The following is a 22,061-nucleotide window of genomic DNA, read 5'->3' on the forward strand; positions in this document are numbered from 1 at the left end:
AGACAATGCCTTCCACCACATAAATCACAACGGAACATTCTTTAGTCAGGCATAGTTGCATTGAAGTACTTTTAACTGTTAAACAATTTGTTAGTGCCAACAAATTAAACTTATAGTAAGCATCAACTTTTACTTCTCCTCTGCTCTGAAGAGTCCATGAGAAACGATTTTGGAGGGCCAAAACATTGTATAAATAAAATTCTACCCTAATTCTACGTTGTAGGTAGCGGAAACTTGTTAACATAAAGTGTCAAATAAAGATTAGTACTCATTTTTCTTGGCTAAAATCAAGTTCTGTACGGTAAAGACCCATTAATATATGATCTCGGCAGTCATTGTTTTTGAGGCCTAGGAAAGAGCTAAATGATATCGAAGTGGCGAAAGAGGGCGAGTGGTTTTAGTGTCTTAAGAGGCTAATGATACAACCGCGGAATGCCTATTTTTTAGAAAGCGACGCGGAGTCTTCACCCGGGCCGACACCGCCCAGGCAACGTGAAAAGATAGGGCAGTGGGGCCGTTTTGATCTCGGGGATACGCGCCGAGCATTAGCAACCGGCATTTGATACGATTCGCAGCGCACGTCGGATCTCTCGCCCGCTCCCTACCGCCATTTGTACCACGTCACTCCTCTTCGGCGGGCCCGTTCGTATACGACCCGCTTCTGGCTCTGGCTCTCGATACATCTGGGTGTCTGGCTTTACTTCTCTCGGACTGGACTTCTGCGACCTCATTCTTCCCTCGCAATGGCCAGTCTTCTCCACCGCCCCATGAGCTCCGCCTTCGCTCCAACCTGATCTCTTCTCTCCTTTTCCATCGTCATCTCCTTATCGCTGCTCCCCACGGAGCCTTCAACCTCTCCGTTCGCCGGCGGTTGATCTTGGGGCTCTGCTCCCCTTCGCCATTTCGGCCGTAGCGAAGGTAGTGCTCGAACCTTTATTTCCTCGAGACACTTGCTTGCCCTTCGATCGAGTTACCCATTTCTTTAATTTCTTCTTGTTTCGATTCTTTGTGGTGTTTTTCTTTACCTGTTACTTGTTTATGGTATTTGTAACTTCCTAACTGAAACGCGTATTTGATATTCGTTGAAGACATGGAGACCCTTGTTTTCTATAATGTTTCTTGGCTGCTCTCTCGGTGGATTATCTGTTACTCGTTTATCGGGATGTGTGTGTTTTGTTTCCTGATTCGTTTGGGTCTCAATATTTCGATCGGAATAATATTAAATAATCATTCGTACAGCTTGGATTTCTTCTCTGTTTATTTCTATACCCTAATATAGCTTTTAGATTTAGTGTTCTTTAATGTTACTACTCTGTGATCCTGTTGCTAACTAAGCTGTTTGTTTCGATCTCAGAGAAATTAGAAAGGACTTTGTGTCGCCGCGTTTTGGTTTCTTCTTGATGTTTTATTTTGATCGGGTTTCCCGTGTTCTGGTTTTGCTAATTCGTGAGCGGAGTAACAGCTATTAATCCTCTGCTCCTGGAATCTTCTCTGACAGAACAGTTTCTTTTAGTAGAAATTTCTATATGAAACGATTCCATCTTTGAGTGTTCTTGTCCACATTAATTTGTTTTCCCTGATTCCGCATCATGCTGTCGTGAAGGCAACGGAATGTGTTCACTGCTTTGAGACTTCACCGACAACTCAACAAAACCTAAAGGAGAGTCTGGTCGATGGGAACTATGCACCAGGTTAGTTTCAACGGGGTGGAACAAAGAAACCAACACATACTGTATGAACGCGAGGAAGTCAGGGATGGTGTCTTAAGGAAGGGGAAGGGAATCTCTGAACACGATAATTCCCGAAACAATGTGGCAATTGAAGATCTGAAAGGGACACATCAGGCTGGACTCCAGGAACAGCCTGAGCAGCCTCCTGAGCCAATCGTAAGGTGGGAGAGGTTCCTTCCTGTCAGATCTCTCAAGGTTTTACTTGTGGAAAATGATGATTCTACTCGCCAAGTCGTTACTGCCTTGCTACGTAATTGTAGTTACGAAGGTAACGAGCTTAGCTATCTTCTCTGCTTGACCATATATACTAACACGTCATCGTTTTCTTTCAAGCCTTTATTTATTCTTTTATTATGAACTCTTGGCCTTGCAAAATGATATTTCTTTTGGTGGTTTCTGGCCGTTGATCGTCAGAAATCACCTGATCATAAAAAATATATTCGTATTCTTGTTTTTTTTTCAATGAATATAATGTCTTTTTCTTAATAGTGATGTTTTAGGAATCTTAATTATATAAGGTGATTAATTGAATCTAGAAGTCCTTGTTGTCCCTTCTTTAAACAAAGAGTATTAATAACATGGGGTTTTATGTTTCATGTTGGATCCAAGATAAAAATAAAAAATGGTAAACCCAGTTAGCTAGCCCTGGGGTGACTGGCTCGGTCCGATAGAATTTTCCCACTAGCCACCAGGGTAAATCAGGAAGCGCTCGTGGCGGATGGCCAAGAAGCCCAACATCCTTTAGTTGCGCGTCCCATTTGGAGGAAAAATTCTTACAAATTCGCCATAGCTGGGAATCAAATTGCTGATGTTATTTCATGTTGGATCCAAGACTTCAACTTAAGTGGTAACGGTCTGTGAACTTAAGTCGTAAGGGTTGATCATTAATGATGAATCACTAATAATATTTTGGTCTAAAGAGGACCTACTAGGCACAAAATTAAGCTGTTAACCCAGTTTATAGAATCAATAAAATTGAATAGTTAAAAAGCTAATCTAGGTCAAATTGTGTCTCATTCCTTTTCTATCATATACTTATATATGGTTTCTATATTTCCAGTAAAGTTTGTTAAGAAATGCTCTGTTAGTATGTTATTTGTTCAATGAAAAAAATTATCAGGATACATGGCAGTATCCTAGTCCTTATTATAGAAGGTTTATATGTTTAAAAATTAAACATTAAGCTGGTTCATAAATATTATAAGATCTACTCCAATTTGGGCCTCTCAAAGACATAGCAAAACTATATATGGATGATTATTGAAATTGATTAAAGTGGTGATTATTTCTTTGATAATATAACTTAATTTGTTTCATATTTTTGTACAAGATTAGGCCAATATAGCTTTCATTAGTCGGATGGAAACATGATCTAATATGTACTCCAAATAAGCAAATATGTACTAAGCATGGTAGCTATAATAATTGATTTTTCTCTTTTACAAAAATATCATATTGCCACCAACAAATAATCAAATTTAGTGTTGTGCTAATCGGCATGCATAAAATGTTTTATGCACTCTCGGACTTGCAGTCGAGAAAGCATGAGGCATTGACACGACCCTAAATTTGGGGTGGAGGAACCACGAGCTGTGTTCCTCCACCCCAAATCTTCCTCCACAAGCGACAAAGGAGACTAGCGTTTTACGACGGGAGAGATTTTTTTAAGGTACGTGGTATGCTTCTTCCTCTACCTTGTCTACCACTTCCTCTACCTCCGTACTTCTCTCCTCCTCCTGCTCCTCCTCCTCTGTTGTTGACAAATACCCTCCCACATGGGGCTTGCTCGATACCTGATTTACTCCCTCTAATAATGTGGGACAATCATAAGGGTGTACGGATTTCACCTATTGCAACATTGCTATTGTTAGTCACATTCAGAAGTGGAAATAATAAATCGCAAATTGATTTTCTTATGATTAGGAAGAAGGATAGAAAGATTTGTAAATATTGCAAGGTCTTCCTTAGAGAAAGCTTAACTATCCAACATAGGTCAGTAGTGTTGGATATACGCCTTAAACATAGTATCAATAGAAAGAAAATATATACGACTCCTAGAATTAAATTGTGGAAGTTAAAGGATGGGAAACAAAATATATTTAAGGAGAAGGTAGGATTACAAACATTAGGTGAAATATACAATGACTCTAATATGACATGGGATAAGATGATATCAAAGTTAAAATAAGTAGCTAAGAGTGTACTCGGTGAGGATATGCACCACTAAGTAAGGAATCTTAGTGATGGAATGAGAAAGTACAAGAGAAAATGAAGGAAAAATGAATTATCTTATAAGGAATTATATATCTATAAAAATGAGGAAAACTTAAAAAAAATATAAATAGCCTAGAATGAAGCTAAGAAAGTAGTGAATAAAACAAAGAATGAAACTTTTGAATGATTATATCAAAAATTAGATACAAAAGAACGAGAAGGAGATATTTAATCTTATGCAAATAAAATGTATTAAAGATGAATGTAATAGGATACTAGTAAACGATGGAGAAATAAAAGACCGGCGGAAGAAGTATTTTTATCAACTTTTTAATAAAGGTTTAGCTTACCAACTTAACTTGGGTAATTTAAGTAGCTCAAATGAAAATAGAAATTTAAATTTTTATTGTAGAACTCAAACTTCAGAAGTAGAACAAACTTTAAATGGGATGCATAGTGGAAAAGTTGTTGGACCATATGATATTTTGATAGATGTATGGAAGTGTCTAGGGAAACAAGGTATTGAATGACTTACAAAATTATTTAACAAGATATTGAAAACAAAAAAAAAATGTCTGATCAGTGGAGGATAAGTACTCTAGTTCCATTATATAAGAACAAGGGAGACGTACAAAATTGTATAAACTATAGGAGTATTAAACTAATGAGTCATAGTATGAAACTTTGGGAAAAAGTAATAAAAAAAAGATTAAGGAGTAAATGTTAAACAAGAATCTTGATGGAAAACACTAGAAGGGAAAGATTTTAGGTTTAGTAGAATCAAGATTTAACAATATTAGACATAATGAGATAATTGTTAAGATAGGAGATGACGAGTTGTCCGGAACTAAGAACTTTAAATTTTTAGGATCATTTTTGCAAAACGATGGAGGGATTGAGAGAGATGTCTTAACATAGAATATACTAGCACGATGATTGAAATGAGGAGAGCATCGGATGTTTTATGTGACTGTAAAATACTTCTAAAATTTAAAGGAAAGTTATACAAAATCGCAATTAAACCTGCTATGTTATATGAAGCTAAATGTTGAGCATGATTCGAGCACATGAGCAGAAGATGAGAGTTATAGATATGAGAATGTTAAGGTGGATGCGTGGACATACCAGGATGGATAAAATAAGAAATGAAAGCATTAGAGAGAAAGTTGGAGTTGCATCTGTGGAGGGAAAATTCCGAGAGACACGTTTAAGATGGTACGTGTATGTATTTAGATGACCAATAAATGCTCTAGTTAGGAGGAGGAAGATCAAACAAGACTTAGTTAGCAATATTAAAACAAAATAAAATTTATTTAAGTATAGATGATGATATAGTAGGAGATAGAGCTCAATAATATAAAAGGATCCATATAACAAACTACACTTAATGGGATAAAGCTTGGTTATTGTTGTTATTGTTGTTTTATTTAATTAAGTTTTTTTTTATCTCAATTAAATATGATCTTAGATCTAGCCTTTGTTCATAACCTAAATTTAGAATTCGATGATCTTGCATATAATGTTTGTTGCGTTTAATTATATGCCTACTCTGTTTGCTGAATGTAGAGGAGTCTACATTCATTGAACAACGTTTTCCTGCATACAACTACAACATGATGTATAATGTTTTCCTGTAACAATTTTGAAGTTCTCAGATTGTTAATTCCTAGTACTTTTCTGTTTACCTAAACAGTTCAGTTTCTGATCTCTAGCAACAGTTTTTATGTATCTCCATGATGTATACAGAATTACATTAGCTGATGAAATTTTCTCACTTCTTCACAGTTACAGTTGCTGCTAATGGTTTGCAAGCATGGAAAATCTTAGAAGACCTCTCTAATCATATTGACCTTGTCTTGACTGAGGTATTCATGTCTGATTTATGTGGCGTCGCTCTTCTAAGCAAGATCATGAACCATAAGACCTGCAACAATATTCCTGTGATTAGTGAGTACTGTTCCTAAATTGTAGTTGATTCCATTTTGGATTTTGTTATGGAATCAATTTCCATTGGTACTTTTAACTACTACACTGATGAGCTTTACTGCAGTGATGTCGTCCAACGATTCCATGGGTACTGTATTTAAATGCTTGTCAAAAGGTGCAGTGGACTTTCTGGTGAAGCCTATTCGTAAGAATGAACTTAAGAATCTATGGCAACATGTCTGGAGGAGACTTCAAAGTGTAATTTTCTATTCACGCTGTTAAATTTTGGCATTTTAGGTTCTAGCTTAAGCCTATAAAAATCAACATAAATGGTGGTATCGCCCATCGAAATCCTGCTTATGGTTTCTAATTCCTTCATCTTGTTTTGTAAATTTTTTGTGCAAGGTACAGTTGCCTTAAGGTCGAAACTAATATTTTTCCCTTTTGCTTCTAATTGTGAAATTTATTACTCATTATCAGTACAGTGGCAGTGGTGACGGTGGTGGCAGCGGCAGCGAGAGTGGTATCCAGACCCAAAAGTCAGCCAAATCAAGAAGCCCTGTTGACTCTAAAACGAAGAGGAGCAATGCTGAGGATAACGGTTGCAATGATTTGAATGCAACGGATGGCAGTGAGAATGGTAGTGGAATTCAGGTATGAAATTAACTCCCGCTGACATAGTAATTTACTAATTTAAAACTTGAAAATTGCATTTTGAACAAACGACGGAGATTTGCAATTGTTGAAGGAACAAGAACAGAATAGCCTTGATCTTGTATATGGTTGTTGATTATTGTCTTTCCATTATTATTCAAAGCCTCATAAATGTGGCAAAAGGTGAAATCGCTCGCCCCCAGCGCCCCCGCCGCACTCGACCCAAGGCCATCACGAGGGGGGTAAATCATAGCATCCTGAGCGAGCATGTGGCAGGTGGGGTGAGTTGCACAGGAATCGGGGATTTACGCCCCGACTACCCCGAGTTTCGACCCCGCGACCTCATGTGGCAAGCATCCCACCACATACCAACTCGGATGACCTATGGGGTCATTCAAAGCCTCATAAATGCTTCATGGTAAAGGGTATAAAGGAGTATCAAACAATAATAATTTAGGAGACAATAATTTATGGTAAGTTTTAGTTAGATTATTGATAATAATAATCGTAAGAGGTTAAAACCTTTCTTAAAAAATAAAGGTTGGTAGACATCCAAAAACATCTCACGCATCCTCTCTTCTTGGTTCTAAACCTTCTTATCTTCCATTCATCTGAGAGATTTCCAAGGCCTTATAGGTTTATGGAGTTTTAGAATATGGAGTCCTGTTATTCAAAGATGAGTGATCATTGTATATTAGGAGACAATTATCGAACTATAGAATACCGTGCAAGTCAATATCATCTTAAAGATTAAGAACAGAGTCCACCTCTTGTAACGATGAAATTAGTTTCCATTAATTTTTTTTGGCAAATTCTCAATTTGATAAACATACAAGATGACCATTAGAAGAGCCATGTTCGAACCAAGAACCCATTGTCAAATCAATGATCCACCAAGCCAAGCTCGGTTGATGTAGTTGGTACCTGCATGAGTATTTGCTACAATAGGCCTTGGAGTCAATTCTTAGCAGGTGCAAAATGTCTCGCTGAGTGCTTGACCTCCCCATGCAAAGAGCTGTTGTACTAGGCAAATGCCCCTTGTGATTTATCCCCCTTTCAGAGTTTGTGGGGCCACCCTATAGGGGACGCTAAGCAATGTTTTGAAAATCGGATTGGTCACTGAACTGGTGCGATGATCGGGTCGAGATTTTTTAAGGTTTGATCGGTCGAACCGGTGGTTCAACCGTTATATATATATATATATATATATATATATATATATATATATATATCATGCTTCAATAATTAAAAATCATGCTTCAATCCTGATTGAACCTGCGATTTTGACCGATTTTGAGCGGTTTTGACCAGTTTTAAGCTGTTTTGACCGGTTTTTTTATTTTTTCGGCTTTAATGGTGGACCGGACCGGATCAAGAGGCGGTTCACGGTTCAACCTGCCGGACCGACCGGTCCGGTCCGATTTTCTCAACACTGACGCTAAGGTGGCTGATCATGTCTGAAGGCTAGGGAGTTGACTCGCTAGTTTTGGTGGATGGTTTGTTGACTGATGGGAGACTTCTTCAGCTTGGAACGGAACTTTCCTCCGATCCTGCACACAATCCGACGATCTGGCAAAGCGTTAGTGATCAAAGACCAGGGAAGGGTCCCTAGCAAGACCTTCCGATGCTCAAGTCAGTACAATTTTCGGTGGGTGAATGAAGAACAGTAGAGGATACACGCAAGCGTAAGGTTTAGATGATGCTAATTGCGTACCTTCCCAACAGAGAGAACCCCTTTATATATCACCTCTCATAACCTCCGTGATCATGAGGTGACTTAAGTTGTCGGAGTTTGTTAGGTGATGAAAAGTGTACAACCTAGACATTACGAAATAATTATACGAGGAATCTTTTGTCTACCCATTGATGTATCTCTTTTGTCGTTTATACTTCATGTATTATTGAGGTGGTTAAAGGAATATGCTGTCATGATTAGCTGACTTATGAGAGACATAATAACCTTCGAAGAAGGCTTCAAAGGAATATTTGCGACAGGTCCTAATAAGTTATTATAATGTTGTTAGAAGTTGTCTACTGAGTATATCTTGTTCAGTCTCCGAGGCCGACCATATTTATACTTGCTTTTGTATTAATCTGCTCTGTCGTATATTAAATACTGTAAAGATCTGTTCAGAGATTGATATGGTGCCAAAAGTATGCCAAAAATCCATTCAAGAAGTACCAATTGTATATTAAAACTACATTTAAGAAACGATATGATATCAGGTAATCTTAAACTCGGCTGACCTTCGCCCGGCCAGCCCTTTTATGTGAAGCCTCCAGAGGATAGGTGCCTTTAAACCAGATCGGCCTTTCCCCGCCCGGGTGTATATTGAGAGCTTTATGAGGTTGTGTATCTTTGAGCCCAACCGACCTTTGCCTAGTCGGACGTACACAGAAAACCTTATGTTCGACTGGATTTTATCTGACCGATCGTAGATGAAGAGCTTTATGAGGCCAAATGTGTTAAACCTGGCCGGCCTTTATCTGACCGGGTGTACACAGAAAGTTTTATGTTCGACCAGCCTTTATCCAACCGATCGTATATTAAGAGCTTTATGATGCTAAGCATGTTAAACCTGGCCGACCTTTGCTTGATCGGGCATACACAGAAAGCCTTATGTTCGACTGGCCTTTATCCAATCGATCGTATATTAAGAGCTTTACGAGGTTAAAGGCGCTAAGCCCGGCCAGCCTTTGCTTGGCCGGACATATACAGAAAACCTTATGTTTGACCAACCTTTATCTGGCTGATCGTATATTAAGAATTTTACAAGGCTAAGGGTGCTTGCTCGGCTGGGCGTACACAAAAAAATCTTATGTTTGACCAGCCTTTATCCGACTGATCATATATTAAGAACTTTTCAAGGCAAGGGCGCTAAGCCCGACCAACCTTTGCTTGGCTGAGCGTACACAGGAAACCTTATGTTCGACCAGCCTTTATTTGGCTGAACGTATATTAAGAACTTTACGAGACTAATGACGTTAAGCCCGACCGACCTTTGCTCGGCCGGGCATACACAGAAAATCTTATGTTCGACTAGCCTTTATTCGGCTGATTGTATATTAAGAACTTTACGAGGTTAAGGGTGCTAAGCCCGACCAGCCATTGCCCGGCCGGGCGTACACAAAAAAATCTTATGTTCGACCAGCCTTTATCTGGCTGATCGTATATTAAGAACTTTGCGAGGCTAAGGGCGCTAATCCTGGCTGACCTTTGCCCGACTAGGCGTACACAGGAAGCCTTATGTTCGACCAGTTTTTATTCGGTTGATCGTATATTAAGAACTTTACGAGGCTAAGGGCGTTAAGCCTAATCGACCTTTGCTCGTGTGGTTTATACCCTGATCAGGCTGGACTTAATGATTTGATGCCGAACAAGTGGCAGGACCAGATGGGGAGTACACCATTATCCTAACTTTGACTGCCACGTCGTCTTGACTTTGGCCACCTTGTTATCTACTGGGTCCATAAATTACTACTCGTATTAATAGCCTCCCCTTCAAGTCTAGTCAAAGGAGGGGAGCTGACTGACTGGACCTGAGTTCTAGTTTCGCTCGCTCGCCTTTTGTACTTGGTGATTTTTCAAAAATTGGCCCACCTTATGCTTGCCCCAGTATTGAGAACGGGTGGAAAGACATTTTGTCTACAAAATGCTTCGCTTGTCACGTCTATCATAAATGCCCATTTACATGTAAGTGTCATGTGACATCACTACTCATTCTCTGCAACGTCTTTGGACACCCGTCTCTTTGTATGACGTAAGGGCACGTCTAACTTTACATATCAACAATCCTCCTTAAATATGTTGTTTCAATCTAACGGTGGCAATTAGATTCCTCTTATAAAACCCAAAACATTATATGCCCTCCACACTTTGCCTTGCATCTTTCCCGATCCTTTCCTCCGACGACCTTCCTTCCACATTCTCACCTTCTCGAGCCTCAGATAACCCAATAAGTTACTCGTCCTTTGTCATAGTTTTGTTCTGTAATGGCTCAGGAGTCTTTCGCCCCTTGGTACTCCTCTACCCCCTCAAATTTTGATGCCTCTGACCGAACTTTACTCCAAATATGAAATCCCTCATAATTATCGTATCTATCTTCCTTTCTCGGATGATTGTCCTCACCTTCCTCTCGATAACCATATCACTTTCTTTTCCAATCAATTAGTGGTCGATTTACCGATTTGCATTTCCCTGTCCATCCATTTCTATCAGAGGTAAGTCAGTATTTCCATATCCCCTTACAACAATTTATTTTGAATGCTTTCCGGTATATATGTGTGATATTTATGTTGTTTCGTCTATTCAGCATTCCTCCTACCCCACAATTTGTACTTATTTGCTTACCCCCAAAAAAATTAGAACATGGGGCTTTCCTTTTTTAGTCTTGCCCAAAAGCAGTCTTCTTCGAGGACATGTCGTCCTCGAACAAGAGTACGACAATTCTACTGCTTGGTCTCATTTCTTCTTTATGGAAATGACTTATTATACCACTTGGTCTACTGCTTGGCAATCTTCTTTTCTTCCTTTCCAGATCCTACAAAGCTTAGACAGGATCCTATCTTTATTTCTTATCTTCCTAGGCTGAGTAGCCAACGGTTCAGAATTCACCAATGGTTGCAAGAGGGGTTTTTGTATCTATTTAGTTCAAGCCCAATCCAAAAGAAATTATCCTGCTCTTTTGGTAAGTTTTAATAATTTGATTTTTATGTTTGACTAATTGAGACATTTTTTATCCTGTGCAGTGGATGTTGTTTTGAAAGCCCTGATTTCTAAAGAAATTATCCTGGCTAAGGGAGAACTCCTCACTAACGAGCAGGAGTTGTTGATCGAGCAAGGTCTACCATCAAACGTCCCCGCTAGTGGGACCTCCACAAGTCACATAGCTGAAACCAGTGTAGCTATTATTCCCGGAGAGCTACCACATGCTCCACCTTCAATATCTGCTCCGGAAGATGCTGCCCAGGAAGATGGACGAGAGCAATCTCCCGAATAGACCTTGTCCGCTCTCTATCCTGCCCTCTTGACACCCGTCCCGTTCAAACTCGAGAGGACTTTTCCTTACCGAGCAGTTCACCAGCTCCAGGCTTCTTGACATCTCTTTGGGGAAAATCCGGTGCGACTGTACAAGCAGAGTCTGGCCCACCACCCATCCTTTTTTTACCTTCTGCCTAAGCTTCAATTTCCCCAACATCTCTCCTTCCTTGTACTCTCCCCATCTTATTAGGAGATCGTCTAATAGATGCTTGGTTAAATGCCAAAAATCGGCTCAATGAGCTTCCCCCTAAAGAGTTAGCAGATGAGTTTTCATATGAGCAAACTAAGATATCGTAATTTTAATTGATTATCTTTCATCTACTTCGGTTGCTCATAACCATGCTTATTTTTCAGCGCTGGGCAATTAGTATGAGCGTTGCTCAACAATTGCATGATTTGACTCAAGAAAACGAGTTGCTAAAATAGCAAACTTCTGAGGCAATTTCTACCAGGGCATCTGAGCAAATAAAAGAATTATCTACTCAACTCCAAGAGGCTCAAGAGCTTACCAAAGCTGAGCTTGAGAAGACAACCTAGTGGAAGACTACCTTGAATTCTTTTGAAACTCAACTTCAGTCGGAGACAAGTCTCTGGGCGGAAATACAGACAAAGTCGGGCGAACAAATTGCAAAGAATGTGCAACTATCCGCTCAACTACAAACACTGGAGGTCGCACATACTGCCGAGCTAACTGCTAAAGAATCCGAGATGGTGACTAAGCAGGATTCCCTGCTGTCGGATCTGGTGAATGCCCAAATTAAATTGTCAACAATTCGGGAGGAGTTAAAAACCTATCAGGCGGGGGAGGATGAGTGGTTCGAAGCAAAGAAAAACGAGCTTTTCCAAACACCAGAGTTCAACGCAATGATTGCCCATTCCGTCATTAGAGCACTTATACTTGGAGCAAAAGGTGCAATGCAACAACTAAAAGAAGGTGGATACTTAACTTCTGATCCTCCCGCCAGTTTCTTAGACTACGACCGGATAACCCAAAATGCTCCCCTCGGCTTGTATCCCAATCTTTCCTGATTTGCCTTGTTTTCTACTAGTTTGTAGACTTAATGAATCGGATATTGACATTCATTATATGCTAGTCCTTAAATTTTTATTAATTTTAGTAAGCATTTTTATTCTAAAATTTCATCATTTAGTAACTGTTGTTCCTCCTTTAGCTTGTGCAATAAGGCCCACCCGGGCAATAAATTGGATGAGGTAAAGTAAGGATTGCTTATAGAAAGATAAACCTTCCTAATTTTTATTTTGCGTAAAATGTGTTCCATCCTTAAGGCTGAACGAACTATGATGTACGACCCTTAAGGCTGAGCGAACTTTTGCTCAGGTTTATGTCGGCTTGAACCTTAATCCTTAGAACAGGACAATTATCCAAATTAAGATATTTAAGACGGGCCAAAATTAAATTTGTTTGGGGTGAAGAGTCAATCTGCACAAACTTGACCAAGTTTTAACTTATTATTTTTCCGTTCGAGTCATAAAGGCTCGTTTGGGCCTATGACTAGAGAGTTGCATCAAAATCTGGGTCCACCTCGGTAAAAACATTGACGCTTCGAGATGACAATCTGTTGAATCATTCACTATTGCAGGTTTTTTATTGGTGACCTATGTGTACATGCCATTATAGGTATATAATTTTTTTATTTTTCCATCGCCTCATCTTCATCATCCCATGGTTCACACAATTAATCCTACCTTTTTACTGTTATGATCTGATGGTCTTATTCAGACAATCTTTTCGAAGAATCCTTATAAACACTCTATGAAAAATTCCTAGGGCTTTCTTTTCATCACCGTCCTTACTGTTTCTTCTCCGATTCTCTGTTCCTCCCATACTTTGGCTCCAATGATCTTTTCTTTCAAAAATGGAGGAGAGTAATGATTTATATATGCAATGTTCTTCCAGTTTCACCATCAACGATGCCTATGACCTCAATATCAACTATGACCTTCCTTCCTTTATAGTCATTCCCATGCCTGAAGATCATCCTCATCGTCCCCCGACATGGAGCATCGCTATTTTTAGGGAACAAGTGGTATCAGGATTCCGTTTTCCCTTGCATCATTTCTTTGTTGCTGTCAGCCGATATTTCAATATTCCTCTAAACTAACTTATTCCCTAATCCCTTAGCATCTTAAGTGGTGTCGTTGTTGTCTTTCGTTTGTTCAATGTTCCTTTATCTCTTCGCCTATTTTACTATTATTTTTGCCCTCACCAGATAGCTAATGGTCTATTCAAATTCCAAGCTCGTCCTAAGGTAGTTTTGTTTAAGAGTTCCAGTCCAGGAAGAATGGAGAAATAAATATCTCTTCATACCTCTTCCAACTCCACCTTACCCTATGACCTGGCAACAAGATCTTTCCCCTATCCCTGATTTAGGTAACATCTCTGCAGATCCAACCCTTCGTGATGCTTTAGGAACACTAAAAGGTGTGAAATTTAACTTACCTGTATTGACCATAGGAGACTTATTATTTATTTTTGGACTCACCTCGGTCAACTTGCTAAGTGCCCACCTTTGGTAAGCAAAAATCCCTATCTTCCTTATAACTAACCATTTGTAATTCCCTGACCATTTGTTATATAACCTTCTAACATGCACTTATTTTTGCAGCAGAGATCATTCTCCCAGCTTTATTGTAAAAAACACTCAGCTAACAAGAGCGGTCCTAAACAAGATAGGGGAGGATTTATTACAGGAGCATCAACTCAAGTAAGCTTCCGCGTCTATTGGTCCACTCCCCTAGCTGAACCTACTCATGAGCCCCCTTCTGACTTCTCGAATTCGGAGGCTCCTCTCATAATCAAACGCCAAATGTCTCAATCCTCTACCTTGGGACTATCAGAGCTTCCCTTAGCTGAACGAGCTTCCCTTGACGTAGCGGAGGATCCCTTCGCTTGAGTGAAAGAGCCTGCTCCCTGGTACGTCATCAATACAACCTCAAGCTTGCTATGATGCGACTGGGTAGATTGATCTTTGCATCTTGCAAGGCAACGCAGACTTCTGAACCGGCCGAACTGGATAGAGAAATGACCAAGGTCTCTCCAGCACCAGCCAAGATAATTCCTGGACCTTCTGCCTCAGGAATTTTAAATCTGAATTTGCCCGAGCTCCCCTCCTTTGTACCAGTTTCCCTTGATGCATCTATAGCCTCTCTTATTTAGAGAACAAGACCTGGACCTTGGCACCCTCGATCTCACACTAGATCAACTAAAAGGCAATCGGTCAGTACTACACCGGCTTTGAGCGATCCTATGCAAGTCCCCGAGCTGCTTGAGATGAGTCCTGGGCACTCTAGTGCCCTTCAATTAGGGTCCACCTCTCCAACCGGTTTTTAACGTCGTTTCAAACAATCTTATATACTACTGTCCGAACAAGGGCTAGAGCTCAATGCTTCCCCTTCGTATGGGGTATTAAGGTTAAAATGCTCACTAATAAAACCTTGGATGCAATCATATAGGCAAATAAAAGGGATCACCGTATTGGAGTGTGCCGATGAATACGCTTGAAAGGCTACTGCAATAAGCTCATAATTAATCTCCCTTGTAAATTACCTTGAAGGGTTACAATCTCATCTCTATCTTTTCTAGTTCTATGTTTCTGGCATGCACTTAAGTCAACTGATGGTAGACTTGGAGCTTGGAGCTCTCTAACAAAATTATGAAGGATTGTGTAAATGAATTAGAATATGCTCCTACTGCTACAGGCAATGAGACGACCGATTTGAAGAGAAAAGTAGAAGAGCAAATCCTACTTATTTCAGGTATGGAAAATATCTAGCGAGAACACCAACAGTTGGCAGATTTTCACCAGATGGAGAAGCAGAAATTGGAGCTCCTGCTGCAAGGCAGCGAATTCAAGCTCCAAATAGAAAGAGCTTTGAAAGATAAAATCATTTCTAACTTAGCTCATAAGGCCACTATGTTAGAAAAGCTAAAGTTTTCCAATACGTCCGGATCCTCTGAACTAACCCAGGAGCTAGCCCATAAAAATTTCCTGCTATTGCACCCACAGGAGGAGCTGAAGGCATGAGAAGCCTAGATAGAATCATTACAAGCTAATCTGAACGCCCACAAGGCGAGGGAGCATGAACGCCTTGAAATTAAGAAAAAAGCTTATCTCAACTCTACTGATTTTAAAGAGAAATTAGTCAACCCTTAACCATGCATCCAGGGGAGTAATTTAACAGTTATGAAAGGGAGGATATCTACCAACGGAACCTCCTCTACAATTTATAGATCAAAACCAGCTTCTCGATGAGCTCCCAGAAGATCTCCTAAGCAACTTTGAATGATATATTTATATTTCCTAATATGTAACCATATGTATTTATGCAAGAAAAATTACAATTAAATACTGAGATGCGTATTTAGAAATAGGTAGCACCTGTTTTCCTGCATATCTTTAGAACCACTAATACTACTTATAAGATTAGACCCCATGTGTGCTCTTTATGAAATATACATCAATCTGCATAAAATATCAGATGAGATAATGACCCAGCTAAGCAGATGAATGGTATTATAAGGGATCCTTGGACTAAATACATTGCTGAGCGAATTATTTGTGCTAAGATGAATAGTCAAGTCGGGCAACAATACCTTCCATATATTGCTAATTAGTTTTCATAATGAATTCCCTGATTGAATAATAAGCTGGGTGAAAACTCGCGTCTAGCGGAATAAACATACTGAATATTTATAAGCAATTTTCATAATGAATTCCCAGACGAAATAATGAGTCGGACAAACACATAATGCCGAGCGAAATAAACAGATCAAATATTTATAAGCAGTTTTCATAATGAATTCTTGGATGGAATAATGAGTCGGACGAGCATATAATGTCGAGCGTTATAAACAGACCGGATATTTATAAGCAGTTTTCTTAATGAATTCCCGGATGGAATAATGAGCCGGACGAGCATATAATGCCGAGCGAAATAAACAGATCGGATATTTATAACTTCTTGATGTTATAATCCATCCGGAATGAATACTTGCTTAGAACCCACCCGAAAACTCAAGGGCTTGGAATAGAACCAATTGCTTGAGAACACGCTTACTTGTTCTTGAGTTTAAAGTCGCCACTTGATTATATAGAGTTTAAAGTCACAGTTCGACTGTATTGAGTTTAAAGTTGCAGTTCGGCTGTATAGAGTTTAAAGTTGCAGTTCGATTGTATAGAATTTAAAGTCGTAGTTCGACTGTATGGAACAAACTCGATTATTTGAGATGCTAAATAGATTTTTAATTCGCTTGCACTTTCATTAGGTTTATAAAAAATTGAATAAAATACAAGAGTAAGTTACAGGCATACTTGTCAAGCTCTATAAGATTGGAGATGGTTGGCGCTTCAAGATCTTTCTAAGTTTCTCCCCTCTACATCTTGGAGATAGTAAGAGCCTGAGGAGAACTTCTGTATCACCTTGTATGGTTCTCCCTATTGTGGCTCCAATTTATTACCATCTCCGACCAGTTTGATGCGTTTCTATACCAGATCGTCCACATAAAAAAATTTAGGGATAATTTTTTTGTTATAATTGTCTCATCCTTTGGCGATATGATATAAGCCTAGTTGTCGCCTTGTTTTGTGCTTTTTCTATCAAGTCGAGCTCCATCAAACGTCGGTCAGCATTATCCTTGTCATATAAGCGTCTTCGGTCGGATTCTACACTAATATCAACTGCTTCACCCTGTAAAATAGGTGAAAATGAGTTATACTTGTCAATTCTCTGGGAGTTGTACGATATGCTCATAATACACTAGGTAATTTGTCCACCCAACTACCCCTAACGTGATCCAACTTGGTTTTAAGTCCTCTAATGATCTCTCTATTTGTTACTTCTACCTACTCATTGCTCCGTGGATAAGTCATAGAGGCGAAGACATATATAATTTCATATCCTAAACACCATTCTCGGATCCTTCTGCCCTGGAATTGCCTTCTATTATCAGAAACCAACTTATGTTGAATACCAAATCTGTAGATAATATGTTTTCATAAGAATTTAATAACCATTTGCTTAGTTATTTTGGCTAAGGGCTCGACTTCCACCCATTTTGAAAAATAATTCACAGCACCAGTAAAAATCTCTTCTGAGTGGGTGAAGGTCCTACTATGTCCATACCTCATTGATCGAACTGGCAATAAACAATAGAGGTTTTAAGCAATTTTGTAGGATGATGTGAGATATTTTAATGTTTTTGACAGGATAAACAAGTTCTTACTAGTTGAGCTCATCAGTCTGTAAAGTAGACCAAAAATATCCTGCCAATAATATTTTACGGGCAAGAGACCGACCTCCTACATAATTACCACAAGAATCCTGATGTGCTTCTTGTAAAATGTACTACATATCGTTTGGCCTAATGCACTTGAGTAAAAGACAGGAGAAGACTCTCTTATAAAGCTGATTTCTAATCATAGTGAACTGGCCAGCCCTTTTCTTTAGCATACGTGCTTGCTCCCTATCAGTTGATAGAGTACCCTGTTGTAAGAATAAGATGATTGGCGTTCTCCCATCGCTTTATAGTTTCGGGTCGGTCTGCTGCTCAATGCAAGCCACAAATAATATTTGCTCAATAGGCTTATCTAAATCCCAAGGAATTATGACAGAGGCTAATTTAACTAACTTATCTACTGTTTGATTGTTTGAACGGGGAATCTTTTTCTATAATTACATCTTGAAATTCGTCTTTCAGCTTATCAAATGCCTCCGTATATAACTTGAGTCGTTCATTATTGATTTCAAAATTGCCGAACAACTATTGAGCTGACAGCTGAGAATCTGAATAGATTAAAATTGGAGCGGTTCCTATGTGCTGCGCAGCTTGCAATTTAGCTATTAATGCCTCATACTCTGTTTCATTATTGGTGACCTGATAATTTAACCAAATAGATAATTGCATTCAATCTTCCCTGAGTGATATAACAAGAATATCTATCCCACTACCCTGCCGGGTAGAGGATCTATCACCATATATCCTCCAAGTTTCTTCAGTTTCTAGATCTTGTACTTTTGTTATGAAATCAACGAGGGCCTGGGCTTTGATGGCTGCTCGAGGTTGGTATTGTATGTCGTACTCACTAAGTTTAGTTGTCCATTTGATCAATCTTCCGGACGCCTTAGGGTTGACAAACACTCGATCCAAAGTGCTATTAGTTAATATGATGATTGAATGCGATAAAAAATAAGGACGCAACCTTTGAGCAGGTAAGACCAATCTATACGCTAATTTCTCGAGTGCGGTATAACGACACTTCTTTTAATAAATGGCTTAAAAAGTATATAGGCTATTGCTCTTTTCCCTCTTGCCTCACCAACACTGAACCAATAACATACTCATTAGTTGATAAATAAATCCATAAAGTTTCACCCACTATTGATTTAGCGAATACGGGCAGAGCGAACAAATAATTCTTCAGCTCCTCGAATGCCTTGTTGTAATCAACATCCCATTGAAATTTGGTCACTCGACGAAGTATCCTAAAGAAGTGCAGACATCGATCGCCCGATCGGGAGATAAAGCAAGACAGAGCAGTGATTCGGTTAGTTAGTCTTTGTGTCTCCTTCAGATTGCGTGGGGGAGCCATGTTTTATAGAGAGCTTGTACTTTCCTGGGATTGACTTTAATCCCTCGCTCGGTGGCTATATAGCTCGGAAATCTTCCACTTCTAGCTTTGAATAAGCATTTGCAGGGGTTGAGCTTGAGCCCGTATTGTCTTAAAGTTTTATAGGTTTTTTCTATGTCGGCACACAAGTCAGAGGGATTTGATGAGGATATCAGCCATATAGACTTCCATGTTCTGCCCAATTTGCTCTTGAAAGTCTTTGATAGATAGCCCCTGCGTTCTTTAGTTCGAATGACATAATATTATAACAATAAGTACCCTTGGTGGTTATGAAGTTAACCTTTTCCTGATCTTTCTTAGCGAGCGGGACTTGGTGTATCCTTGATAAGCCTCCAGCATACAGATGAATTCACAGCCAGAAGTAGAATCTACTATTTGATCGATACGAGACAGGGGATAATAATCTTTCGGGCTGACTTTGTTAAGATCACTGAAGTCAATACAGACCCGCCACTTGTTTTCGGGTTTGGAGACTAGGACAACATTGACTGGCTAGCTCGGGAACTACACCTCCCAGATGTAGCTCGCTTCTAATAATTTGCCCACCTCTTCTTTGATGATTTTATTCTAGTCAACCCCGAAATCTCACTTCCTTTGCTTGATAGGGCAGGCGTCAGGATAGACATGGAGCACATGCTCCATGACATTGGAGACACGCCCGTTACTTCTTTGGGCGTCCCGGCAAACACATCACTGTGTCAGAATTTCCACCAGCTCGGCCTTGAGCTCAGGAGCTAGGTCGGCAGCTATCTGAGTGGTGGCTCGTAGTCGACTGGTTTGAATTTGTACTTCTTCTTTTTCTGGAAGGGGACTTCTCTTGAATAGTATTGACTTCCATCCTTTGAATTTTCCGGGCAGCATTGGTCTCTGTCTTAATTATCTCCACGTAGTATTTGCGCATTACTAGCTAATCGCCTTTGACTTTTCCCACTTGGTCATCCATGGGGAATTTTATTTCCTGGCAGAAGGTTAAGACGACTGTTCGGAATTCATTTAGGGTCGGTCAGTCCAAATTGGCGTTGTAAGCGAAGGGCGCATCTATAATTATAAAGATTGATCGGTGCGTTCTCATAAGGGGCTCCTCCCATAACGATATGACTAACTTTATTTGGCTGAGCGGTCGAACTTCGTTGCCTGTGAACACGTACAAAGGAGTCACCATAGGTTGAAGCTCGCTCGGGTCTATTGCAACTGCTTAAATGCTTGTTTGAAGATAATGTTAACTGAGCTGCCTCTCTCAATAAAAGTATGAGAAATATTATAATTGGCTATAACAGCCTTGATTATTAATGCATCATTATAGGGTATTTCCACCCCCACTAGATCTTTGGGTCCGAAGTTAATTTCGGACCCAGCTGCCCGCTCTGCACTACAGTTGATCGTATGATTTTTTAGATGCCGAGCGTGTGACTTCCTCACTTGGTTGGAGTCACTATCGTTCGGTCCTCCAGCTATCATGCTAATATTACCCCGGGTGACATTACTGTGGTTTTCCTCTTGCCGCGCTGAGGGCTGTTCCTGCTTGGGGCTGAATGTTCCCTACTACGGCTCAGCTGCTTGGTACTTAATCCTAAGTGGGCTATTTTATCGCTGATACGGTCGACGATTTAGAGCTGGAGAATACCTGCGGTATCTGGGGTTGTTGTTTCGTTGATTTCGTAGAGTGTAACAATCCTTAGTGTTATGAGTGGATGCTCGATGGTATGTGCACCACCTTCGTGGAGCTTTCTGAGGAGCTTCCACATGCTACACGACTTGACGCCGCAGCTCTGGATGACAATATTGAGGACCTGCCCAGGGTCCTTTAGGTGGAGGGGCAAGTAACGCTGGGTGCTCAGTGGCTGGAGCGGGAGCAAGCGTGGTGCCCTCATTCCTTCAGGCAGTCTGTGCTTCTTCAACGTTGATGAATTCAGTTGTCCGGTCGATCAGCAGGTTAAAGTTCGTTGGAGGTTTTCTAGCCAAATCACGAAAAAAATCATTATCGATGAGCCATTAAGGAAAGACACTCACTTAAATCTCCATGGTGGCTATAGAGACATCCATAGTCACTTGATTGAACCTCTTGATATAGGTTCGGAGTGTCTCTTTGGGCCTTTATTTGAGCGAAAAAGGCTCTAAGGGATTTTGTGGTAGCGTCTGTTACTGGAGAAGTGGTGGAGAAATATTTTACGGAAGTCCTTAAAACGACGAATGGAGTTATCTGACAGCCGTTTAAACCATCGCTAGGCTGCCCCGCCGAATGTGGTGAGGAACACTTGGCATTTCACACCATCCGAAAATCATTGAAGAAGGGCAGTATTCTCAAATGTGAGTAGATGATCCTCTGGGTCGATTGTTTCGGAATACTCTCCTATGCTCAGACTCTGATAGTATTTTGGCAATGGATCCTCCAGTCGTTGAGAGAACGGGGTGACGATTCACTCAGGAGAGCTATCACTAGCTACGACTTTTGCGCCTGTCTCGGACAGGCACTTCTCCTGAAGATTCTTGGAGTAATCCTCCTTGGCCCAATTGCTCAGGCGGTATGCGGAAGAGTACTTGGGGGAGTCGAATTCGTGAAAGAGGCACAGGAAGCAAATGAGCAAGGTCTTCCTCTTGAACCTCCTTTCCCTCTGATGCGCTGTTGTCGACGTTGCCGGATTTGGTGGCGGCAGCATGCCACCAGTGTTTGTTTGTTGTTGTTTCTGTAGTAATTTTTGTGCTCTGGCATTGATGAGCAACTCTAAATCTTCTTGTGTTAAAGTGTCGTTAGTGAGTTTTCCAGTCTCTTCCATCTCGAAGCTTCAGATTCAGGCGAAGGTTCTCATAGATAGCGTCAAATTTGATCTTGTCTGAAGGCTAGGGAGA

At 40.1% G+C, this 22,061-nt stretch overlaps 1 protein-coding gene across 4 annotated transcripts in view; it reads left to right on the forward strand.

Annotated features, from left to right (window-relative positions):
* The first annotated feature begins 658 nt into the window (after positions 1 to 658).
* LOC122051868 (two-component response regulator-like PRR37) overlaps positions 659 to 22,061 on the forward strand; it is a 31,294-nt gene continuing 9,891 nt past the window's right edge. Inside the window, exons 1-5 of one of the 4 annotated variants that reach the window (XM_042613176.1) lie at positions 659 to 918; positions 1,604 to 1,998; positions 5,730 to 5,891; positions 5,995 to 6,128; positions 6,351 to 6,524. In XM_042613176.1, the coding sequence (XP_042469110.1) occupies positions 1,674 to 1,998; positions 5,730 to 5,891; positions 5,995 to 6,128; positions 6,351 to 6,524 (795 nt within the window). In that variant the 5' untranslated portion in view covers positions 659 to 918; positions 1,604 to 1,673. Of the gene's footprint in view, positions 919 to 1,603; positions 1,999 to 5,729; positions 5,892 to 5,958; positions 6,129 to 6,350; positions 6,525 to 22,061 lie in introns of those variants that run through there. The other 3 variants (XM_042613177.1, XM_042613179.1, XM_042613180.1) reach the window with 3 other exon arrangements.

Source organism: Zingiber officinale, chromosome 3A, assembly GCF_018446385.1.
Source record: "Zingiber officinale cultivar Zhangliang chromosome 3A, Zo_v1.1, whole genome shotgun sequence".
Lineage (NCBI taxonomy): Eukaryota > Viridiplantae > Streptophyta > Magnoliopsida > Zingiberales > Zingiberaceae > Zingiber > Zingiber officinale.